This window comes from Medicago sativa, chromosome 8 (genome assembly GCF_051527215.1).
Source record: "Medicago sativa cultivar Bolivia chromosome 8, Bolivia_mono, whole genome shotgun sequence".
NCBI classification, from domain to species: domain Eukaryota; kingdom Viridiplantae; phylum Streptophyta; class Magnoliopsida; order Fabales; family Fabaceae; genus Medicago; species Medicago sativa.
This window is the reverse complement of record NC_140756.1, coordinates 83,820,671-83,831,759: the sequence shown is the minus strand read 5'-3', so window position 1 is coordinate 83,831,759 and position 11,089 is coordinate 83,820,671. Positions and strand designations below refer to the sequence as shown.

Here is an 11,089-nt window from a genome sequence, read left to right as displayed (position 1 = left end):
AAATTCTTTGTGTTCTCTCTTCCTTTTCTCTCGCCGTTGTTTTCTACTTTTGGCTTGTGATTATAATTGTTCTATACACTTTGATTTTGGTTGCTTAATTATCCCTTGCTCCACACATCAAGTTGTTATTGGTGTGAGTTTTCTCACCGAATTCGCAACATTTTGCTTTATTCCTTTTATGATCTAATTCAACATTATCATTTTCCACTCTTGTGTCTAGTTATATGGGGCAAAGAATGATTTTGAATGAATTGATTCCAGCCAAAAGTTAGTTGAATGTGTGAATTACGTTTGAATACATTCATGTAACGTTGAACAATAAATCTGGCACTAAAAATCTAATGTATACACAAAAACTACATATTATAACTTCAAATCAGAATCAATTCTAGAGTAAATGAAGGGCAAATGATCGACATTGTATGAAATTTTCAATTATATAAGACATCATTAGTAGCTTATAACATATGTAGTTAATTATAGTCAAACTGCATCATCTGGCTCCCTGAAACTCTTTACCCTATAATGTATCTTCAGCTGTCTACAGTCTATGGTAGTATCCTTTTCCAGAACCAGTGTTTCTTCCACATAATTGCCATCTCTTCAATGGGAATTCCCTTAGTTTCAGGTAGGAATAAAACAACAAATATGGTCATGATGGTTATCCAGCCAGCAAAAAACAGGAAGATCCCAAACTTGAATGTACATAGAAGGGAAAGGAACGTTTGTGCGATTATGAAAGTAAAGAGAAGGTTTACAGCAACTGTTATACTCTGCCCGGCGGATCGGATTTCTAATGGAAATATCTCACTTGGGACTGTCCATCCTAGTGGCCCCCATGACCATCCAAATGCTAGAACAAATAGACAAATTGCAACTACAACCGACAATGAATAGCCTTTTGACAATTCTTGGTTGTCTCCAAACTTGATCCCCAAGATTATAGCAACTATGACCTGCTCATGTGAAAAATTAAAGTATAATCGATTAGTTTGCAAATGCAAATTGTTCCACTCATTTGCAAGAGTTTTGACCTTTGCAAATCATCAGGGAAACTACACTGCTATACCAAAAAAGTGAGCCTCTCTTTCTACCATAAAACATGAATGGTCAATGGTGTACATATTCAACATATAGTATTTTATTATCCAAGTTATTGTGCGCATAATTGGAATTTGTATTAAAGAAAGAGTTCTCTAACCTGGCATATAATCATTTGTATTCCACCACTGATGAGTAGAGGTCTTCTCCCCAATCTATCTACTATTGCAATAGAAATGAATGTTGATATCAGAAGAACTCCCCCAGTCAAGGCTGAGGAGTAGAGAGATGCGTCTTTGCCAAATCCCATGCTTTGAAACAGCACAGGAGCATAAAAGAGAATTGAATTTATGCCTGTAAGAATCTGGAATGCAGGCATGCATATAGCCATGACCAACTCTGGCCTGTATCGTTTTTCAAGTATGTTTCGGAAAGGGTGCTTTATTGAGTTTGCCAACTCACTTGCTTCAACCATATCTTGGAACTCAGCATCAACATCTTTTGTTCCTCTGAGTTTTTCAAGGACCTTCCTTCCTTTTTCCTTTGATCCTCTTTCTATTAAGCTATTTGGAGTCTCCGGAATAAATATTCCTCCAACAGTCATCAAAACAGCTGGTATTGCAGCAAGTCCAAGGGACAGCCTCCACCCCCATGGTTTAATATTGTGTGTTCCAAAATTGATCATATTTGCTGTAAAAATGCCAAGTGTGGTTGCAACTTGAAACATCATGTTTAGGCCTCCTCTTAGGTGTGTTGGCGCCATCTCTGACAAGTAAAGAGGAATCGCCTTCAAAAGAAACATCAGAGGATTAAGGAGGAGAGGGGTAACTAAGTGATTTCTCACCTTTAAGGTATAACTGTATTATCTTCTAACTCAAACATACTTTATTGAATCATTTACTGTTTCATCACATTAATTGCTACTTTTTTTCTTGTAAAATTTTACAATCCCGCATTATCAACAACGTAATTAATGTTTATAATCACATTTTTCATACTTTTTTTTTTATAGTCAAAATGTAAGTATATAAGTTGTTACATAAGTATTTTCTTTAGGTTTGAACCCTGATCCTTTAACTCCATAAAATCTTAGCTCAAATCAATTGAATGTTTGATACTTTGGTTATCTAGACTTTAGAGCTTAGCTGTATATACGAATTAGTTGTTTGATTGCTCTTTTTATATACCAATGTTTTACATAAAAAAAGATTGTATTTGCATAAGAATCTAAAGGTTATAGGAAAATTTTCACTACCTGATCTCCAAAACCAATGCCTACACCAAGCAGAATTCGACCTATGATAAGCATTCCTAGATTAGCAGCTGCGGCATTCAGAATTGATCCGATGAGAAAACTGATACCACCAACTATGATACTTATTTTCCGTCCATATTTCCTTGTAATTGTAGATGCCACCAAGGATGCAACTAAACCAGAAATGTATAAAACAGAGGTAAATGCTGCGAGGACTTGATTGTTATACTTGCAGTAGTTGTTTTCATGTGCGTGCATTTTTTGTTTGTACACCGAGGGGAAAAACTTAAGAAGAAAGTCATCCATAGAAGTAACTCCTCCTGTTAACCATGACACATGCATCAATTTTTCGATAAATGGCTGTAAAGATTATTCTTATTTACATATTTTGAGAAGAAAAATAATAATATGTACAATGACACATGCTTATTTCGATAAAAGCATCTAGTCAATGAGATAGCTGTATCTTCAATCCTAAGTGCTAAACTAAACTCTCAAATTGATTAATGGAAAGGGGGAGATATCTATCAACGTGAATAAGTTACGGACAATAATAGCGGTTTAGACATCATATCTTGACTTAAATTCTTAACATAACAAGTATATTAATGTTTACACTTGTATTGTTCTTACTTTAGTAAATTCTTGGCCTAATAGATACATGCCTAGTCCCCAAACTTGATTTGAATCAAATTTAATTGTGTCATATCATTTGTATGATAACGTTAACATTCTGCTATGGTTCAATTAAATTTTGAAGATCAGAATCAAAATTATACTACTAGCATGCAATTTGATGCAAAGGTTTGTAAATTTACCATTACAGTTAGGTTATTTTTGAAATTTTATGAAGAGAATCTGCCTGGATCTGGTTTTAATTATACTAATAAGATAATAACTGGGAACTGCATTTAAACACTTCAAATTGGTATACAACGAAGACTGCAAAACGCAGAAAGAACTAATTGAAAAGTTGCATAATCTTTCTAAGAATATTTTAAATATCGAATTGGACATAGAAGTGACAAGACTTCTGGGCTGTGCTTTAAACTGACTAGACCTCCGAGTCAAGGTTCAATTGCTTTAAAGCATTAAAATGGAGATGAAACTGCGATTGACCAATTCAAATAACTGAACAGTAGACAATGGCAGTTAACTTTGGTTCTGATTTTAAACATTAGATCATGTTCGTATTATATTTGATGAGGAAGAACACTCAAATAATGATTTTTTTTTTTTTTCTGTCCTTATTCTTAAGTCTTACGTCAGTGAAATTCAACCTATGTAGTGGATGTTTAACACATGCACTTCCCTTCTATACTGTGGAATAAAAAAGTATCTAAACTTTTTTCAAGATAATGGATAATAGAAGAAGCTAAAAGTGAAGGTGGAAACTATAAAATCATTAAAATTTGGATTATGGAACAGTACAGAACCTGAAATACCAACATCATAGCCAAAGAGAGACCCTCCAGTGGCAGCAACAATGCAAGCAAGGATGACATGAACTGTGACTCTCCCATTGTATTGGTCTGCCCTCACCTTAGCCACACCATCCTCCATTTCTTGAATTTTCCTTTCTCAGAGAACTATCTTAATATCTTAGCATGTAAAGGTAAATACATTTTTTGGCTTTTCAGGGATATACATCACTCTCATCTCATGCTTTGTTGGCTTCCACTAAATCATGTGGATTTCATACCAATTTGATTTGTTTCATATCAATTTTTACTAACAAAAACAAGTGTGCGTGTCAGAGAGTGTACTACTAAAGCAATTTTTTACAAAAAAATAGTATGCCATCCTATCCTATGTATGGCCCTTTTAATTTTGATTGAAATATTAATTTTTTTCTTCAATTGTATCATTTAATTAATATTATTTGCATCATTTCTAAGTTAATTATTTCCATTTTATATTTATGTTAATGGTAAAAATATCAATATTTTTGGTACAAAAGTATACCAATATTTAATAAAAGAACTACTTTATATGCGCTTTCATTTATATACACTTTTAATTATTGTGAAATAGTCAAATGACTTATCTAGTATATAAAATTAAAAAACATAACAAATTATTGTACCAATAAAGCAGTCAATTTTTTTTTGACGCAATAAAGTAGTCAAGTTAAACTTTTTTTTTTACAAATAGTCAAGTAAAACTTTAAATTGTCGGTTTAAGTTTTTTTTATCATTATCTTATCATACACTATAAGAATTTAATAATATCACTATTTAATATCTCTAAAAAAAATCACTATTTAATATAAAACAATGAGTGTTAGTGTTTTGCTTGCAGCATTTGTTGATTTCTTTTATTTATTATACTTACTTCTTTTTGACCTGTGGAAAAGGGATATTTTCTTTCTTTAAATGGTAAAACAAACAAATCAATGTAGAGAAAAGTTTGTTTTTTGCTTTTCCCCCACCAAAGGAATGACTTTCCTGCCATTTTGTTTTGGTTAATCCAATTGAGTGATGATGAAATGCAAGAATTCCTATCCTTTTGTTTTGTATAGTCCATTGAGTGATGTTGAAATCTGAGATAATCAATTTAGTTTACGGTGGATACAAGAGCACGTAGTTAATCTTTGTTTTTTCAATAATGTTTCTTCCTATAGAATATGAGGTCTAAATGTCCGTAAACATAAGCTTCTGTTGATAAAGATAATATATTGTAATAAGCAAAAGTCTATGTTTAAACTTCACATTCTTGGCTTGTTCATTTTAAGAGAGAAATTCTAAACACCAAATTACTTGATTAAAAAAATGGGGGCCATATATGTTTTGTCAATATGCTAAAGTGAGTAGCGGAAGCAATAATGCAGAAACATAAATTGTTGATAAATTGAAGCTTTGTTCTCAACACTCAACAGGCAATTTGTGTGTCCTTGGATAAGTAAGAGGTAGTTAGCATCTGCTTACATAGTTGTTGCATTATTGTTTGGTACGTTTGTCTTGTCCATCGTAAATGGATATTCTTTTTCTCTATAAGCGAAATTCACATGCACCAAGTATTAAGAAGGGGAAAATTGTTTGGTTTGAACCTCTGTTCCATTATTATATCAAACATTTCTGCAGTTTTTTTGTCATACGAATTATATAAGGGATTCACAAAAAAATAAAAAAAATCTATTAAGATCATTGAGTTCGTGTGAAAAATATGACCTTTTTTTTTTAATTTGAAAAATTAATGGCTTTAAATAAGATGTTTATAGACTATATCGTCGTTAAAGAAATATTTTATATGGATATGAAAGGAAGAATGACCATACTCTTTGTATGTCATTTGTAACAAAAAAATACTTTTTTTTAAAAAAAGAAAAACTCTTTATATGTCATTTAAAACAATTGAGTGATTAATCTGAAATAAATTCCAATGGAAGGACTTCATATCCGGTTTATTAGTATCCACATCCCTTTTGCATGATCTCTAATTTGTTCGATACACAAATTATGGAATGAGGGAGAAGGAGAGTGAGGGGAAGCAAATGATATACATAAACATATCCAAATTTAACACCTGATTAATTAGTTAAAAAATATGAACTGTGGTTAATTCGACTATATGACTAACCACGTCCACAATTTCACAATGTTGAACATGATCTAATTAACCATATATTCAATTGAATTAACTACGATTTAACATTTGATTAATAAGGTGTTGCATATAGAACAACTGAGTGTCCTTAAAATATTTTTGTATTAATAAAACCAATCCAAAACACCAACAAATTCCGTTAATAATAGAGAGATGCGCCAAACCAACTTTTCAACAACCAATAATATTTCCTTGCTTGCTGCAGATTAAATCAGCTCCCTCCATCATAGTTTTTTAAAACTAAATTCAAAGTTTTAAATATCATTTATTTAAAAATAAAAAAAATTATCCGTAGCAAGTTAGTCATTTATTATGTTTAAAACATCAACAATAGTGGACCAAATTTCAATTTTCTGATGCAACAAAAAGTGTTCTTTGACTATTTACAATGGTAAACTATATCTCTTTTCTTCAAAAAAAAAAAAAAAATGGTAAACTATATCTCTTTTCTTAAAAAAAAAAATTGGTAAACTATATCTCCAATTCATCAGGATAATATGTAAATTACAAAATAATTTTTTATCTTGGACTCTTGACATTGTTTTTGTCGGCAAAGAATGAAAGTTGTATCAACGCCGTAAATATTTTTAAGTAAACGAGTCATTTGACACAAAAACTATAAAGGATTCAATTGAAACTTTAAAGTTGAAGTTGTGGTACAATTTATTCTAACTTAATAGAATTTTTTTTTCGACCTTGTTCCCAAAAATTTCAAATCTGACCCCTATCGATTTATTTACCTAACCGACCCACTTTCTTTTTTTGTCCATTTTTTTTTGTCGTTTTCCCCATTCCTGCCATTTGAAACGGCGGGAATGAGTCGCCGCTACGACACATGTCAAATCCCGACCGGCCATGCAGATTTATCGTTTTTTTTTTATTTTTTTTCGTTACCGCCGTTTGAATTGACGGGAATGAATATTTAATTTTTTTCGTTTTTTTTGTTTTTTTGGCAACATTTGTTTATTTAAAACATAAATAATAATGATAAATAAAAATTAATTATAATGATAATAAATATTAATTTATTAATTTTAAAACACTAATTATTTTATTCATACGGAAAAAAAAACAAAAACTACTTTCTCCTCGGCAACCATTTACGCCAATATAAACTATGACCTCCCATAGCACATAATTTATCTTTTTTAGTTCGTATGGGTCGTTGATTTTGCTCTTCCTCTTCCTCATCTTCTTCCTGTTCCACATCCTCATCGAGAATTTCGGCATCATCATCATCATTAGTTTCCATAGTGACTTCATTTTGCACTTGTGGAGCCGAGTTGGTCCAGATTTCATTAACGAAGTCATCGTCATTAAACCCCTATTGCCGAGACTTTCTATAGTATTAGTTTGTGAATTTGGCCAATGAGGTGCGTAGTTTGTTTGGGGATAGTTTACAATGTGTAGGGGGGTTGGTAGGTTGAACGAGGAGTCTTGTGATTGGTGCAGGTAAGCTGGTTTGTATCCACGATATTCAGTTAGAAATTTTTCTTCAAAACAACACAGTTCCAATCACAGTACCCCTAGGGCAGACTGTGATTGCCCTATGGCCAGAAGCTTGAATTTTCTTCAAAACAACACAGTTCCAATCACAGTCTGCTTCCTCTAGATGCCTTCAACAACAAGCCAAACCCTCTTCCTCAAACATACCGATGCCAATCAGCAAAACATAGTTTTTCATGCCCCCTAAGCAAAGCATTGGATATGAACAACACAGATCACACGAATAATTAATCCCTTTAACCTTTGACTTGTGTAAATGTCATTGCCATTCTTAGTTTTCAAATACTCCAGACCAAACCTATCCTTTCGCAGAGCACCTGGCAGCCGGCCTCCGTAAAACAGTCCAGCAAATTGATCACCTCCTCCATTCGGCATCGTCACTTTAATCCCAGCCACCCAAAAATAGTGCTCCAAAAACACTCAAAAACGGATAATTAAAAAACAAATACTAACCGATTCCTCTACACCATACCCTTCAACACAAAAACAATCTTCCTCACCAAGGATACCTCTTTTGAACAAATAATATCCTTTGTAGGAAATTGATTACACATAAACTCCATGTAAGTATAGTTTTAATGGAACTGGTATATTCCAGATGAGAGAATTATATTGAAAGCCTGCAACATCTCTCTACCGGTAGCAATTGGTAACCAAGTTTCTAAATTTGTTAATAACTATAGACTCAATTATAAATTATTTAAAAGTTCAAAGACCCTCCCTAAAAGAAAAGGGTTCAAAGACCCTAATTACAAGTTATCTAAATACTCAGAGATCTCATTAAAATAATTGTTTAAAGACCTAATAAAATTACAAAGTATAAATAAATTCAAGAATTGAATTATACATTTTTTAATAAAAAATATTAATAAATTTCCAAATAATTAAAAGACCTCAAATAATTAAACTTATTTTTTAAAATCTGGCAATATACTTTTTCTCATCAAATCTGAAGAAATAAGAGTGTTCTTTTGGCTTTTTGCCCCTCCGCAGCGAGTTTCCCAGAAGAGTTTTTCCAATAACAATTGGAACCCAAAATGGGTAAATATTATCTGAAAACTACAAGAGTAAGTGGAATAACCAATAAAGAACAAATATTATTTTTTATTTTATTTTTTAAGAGAACAAACAATTGCAAGGATAAAACGAATATATAACTAGTGCATGAATCTCTGAATTGCATTCCCCAACTTCAACAGCCAAAGTACATTATAAACTTCAGAATGCCAACTTAATAATGCAGTAATATTATATCTAACAATGAAATAAGCAAAACTGGACAACATTATTCCCCTATAAAATTTCCTATGCTCCCTAATATAATGAACTGAAATAAAATAACATATAGATTGAAAATTTCCAAAGGGTCCTCATGATAGAAACAGATCTCTGCAGAGCTAAAGTCCTCAATCCAACTTCACAGAAGAAAACAAGTAATACACGAACCAGAATGAAGAGAGGAACCCAACTGTGCCTGTCACCAACATGATTGCTAGAACCATGAAGAGTGAGTATCCCAAGTACAGAGTTGCAGAAACAGGTCCACTCAGATTCTTGAGATCAAATACAAGATAGTTTATGGAATACAAAAAGATGTACAGTGCAACAGAACCAGAGGCAAAGAATGATTTCCACCACCATCTCCAATCCTCCACACAGAGGTGCATGTAAGTTAGAACAAGAGATACCTCAGCACAAACCACCACAAGAAGAATCAAAACAATGAAGAGAAACCCGAAAACATAGTAAACACGGCCCATCCAAATGCTGGACATGATAAAGAACAGCTCAATGAAAAGGGTTCCAAAGGGAAGGGTGCCAGCACCTAGAACTAAAAGCCACGACGGATACCGCTGCTGAGGAATTTCTCTAGGAATTTGGTTGGTTCTAACAGGATACTCAAGGTGAGGTGCCTTTGCTCCAAAGTAGCCACCAACAAGTGTAAGTGGGACAGAAATGCAGAACCAAAGCAATAGCAATATAACAAAGAGAGAAAATGGAATGGCTCCTGTACTTTGGCTTCCCCATAATAGGAAGTTCAAGATTGTGAGGATGAAGAAGGCAATACCGGGGAAGAAACAAGCAGCTTTCCATGCAACTGAAACCCAACCCTTCTGATCGCCGCACGCGAGTGTTCTCCACAGTCGAACTGAAACATAACCAGCAGCAATACCAAGTATCATGTAGAAAAACAGCATACCTGTGATAAGTGTTCCACGGGAGGCCGGTGACATGAATCCAAGTGCAGCAAACAATATTGTCACGACAGCCATCCCAAGAATCTGAACTCCATCACCAACCATTATACACAACAAAGAAGGATTTGATGGAGCACGGAAAACATCCCCCACCACAAGCTTCCAACCAGATAACTCCTCATTCATCTGTGCTTGAGCTTCCTTATCAAGCTCCTCATAACTGGCCAGATCCCTCCTAACAGTTCTCAAGAAGATAACAAGAACAATACCAGCAAGGAAAGTGATCACCATCAACGAATTGAGGATCGAGAACCAATGGACTTTGGCTCCCTCCATCTTCAAGTAAGCATCCCATCTAGATGGCCACTTGATATCACTCTCCTCAAACGTTACCTCGTAGGTAAACGCAAGCGGCTGGCCTTCTTTAATAGGCATTGCCACAGTCGATGGATCACATTTAATAGGTGACGGGTATTTTTCATACATTTTCAAGTTTTTAACTGAATTAGCATTATGCATAATACTACAAGGTATAACCTCAAACCCAACAACCATGTACCCCGGCTTCTCAGATCCTTCCTTAACAGGGGGAATCATCTCAGCCGCATCACCGGTTCCCATAACACGAGCCACATTGGTCTCCTCATATTTATGGACAAGAACATTAAATCTAAGATGGTTAAACAAATAATACACATCCTGAATCTTAATACCAACAGGGTACCCAGTCCATCTCAAAAAGTACTCATCTTTCTTCGTAAAACGAATAGCAGGTAAATTATCAAGTATAAGATTAACTTGATACATCTCATCAATCCTCTTTTTCAAGATCTTGAACTGATCATCAGACAATTTATCAACTTGACACAAAAACACCTCAGACTCATTAGTAAACATCTTAAACCTATAAGGCGAATTCTCGATCCGATCCCCCATGAGAAGCTCACCTAGATTCTCAGCACTATCCTTAACACCCCCTTGAGGTTTACAAAAAGGTAAACTATAATAACTAAATGGCATTTCAGTATCAATTGAAGTGATAGAATTCACCTTCACCGACAATTCATCACCAATTGCATAATTGTGTGGGTAACTACCCGGAAGGTAGAAACCATACCCTGATTGAAACACCAAACAAATAGCCATGACCCAGAATTTGAATTTGTGAAAAGACTCCATTTCTGAACAATTTGAGTCAGATCTGAAAGACCCAGATAAAGAAAACGTCAAAAAAACGAAAAAAGAAAAAGTAAATAACTGAATATTTTCTAACCAATTTCACAGTTCAAGCATAAGGAATGCAAAACATTGAATGAAAGAAGAATGCAAATGCGTAGAAATTGTGAATTGAACTAACCTTAGATTTGAGATTTAGAGCGTAAGAAGAGAATGGGAATCTTAAATTTAAGGAAAAGGTAATGTGGAACGATGTCGTGCAGGCACCGACGTTGAAGCGTGGGACTCACTCACTGCACATTTATAT

General features: G+C 33.8%; 2 protein-coding genes across 2 annotated transcripts; both read right to left on the bottom strand.

Moving 5' to 3' along the window:
* Nucleotides 1–306: 306 nt before the first annotated feature.
* On the bottom strand, nucleotides 307–5,073 carry LOC146902389 (sugar transport protein 7-like). The gene is made up of 4 exons (XM_085733671.1): nucleotides 3,733–5,073; nucleotides 2,297–2,616; nucleotides 1,202–1,828; nucleotides 307–956 (listed from the first exon to the last, which is right to left on the bottom strand). The coding sequence occupies exons 1-4, from the start codon at nucleotides 3,857–3,859 to the stop codon at nucleotides 549–551; spliced, it is 1,482 nt and encodes a 493-aa protein (XP_085589797.1). The 5' UTR covers nucleotides 3,860–5,073; the 3' UTR covers nucleotides 307–548.
* Nucleotides 5,074–8,566: 3,493 nt separating this feature from the next.
* Nucleotides 8,567–11,089, bottom strand: LOC146902388 (Endomembrane protein 70 protein family). Its single transcript, XM_085739213.1, has 2 exons — nucleotides 10,964–11,089; nucleotides 8,567–10,807 (listed from the first exon to the last, which is right to left on the bottom strand). The coding sequence occupies exon 2, from the start codon at nucleotides 10,783–10,785 to the stop codon at nucleotides 8,815–8,817; it is 1,971 nt and encodes a 656-aa protein (XP_085595339.1). The 5' UTR covers nucleotides 10,786–10,807; nucleotides 10,964–11,089; the 3' UTR covers nucleotides 8,567–8,814.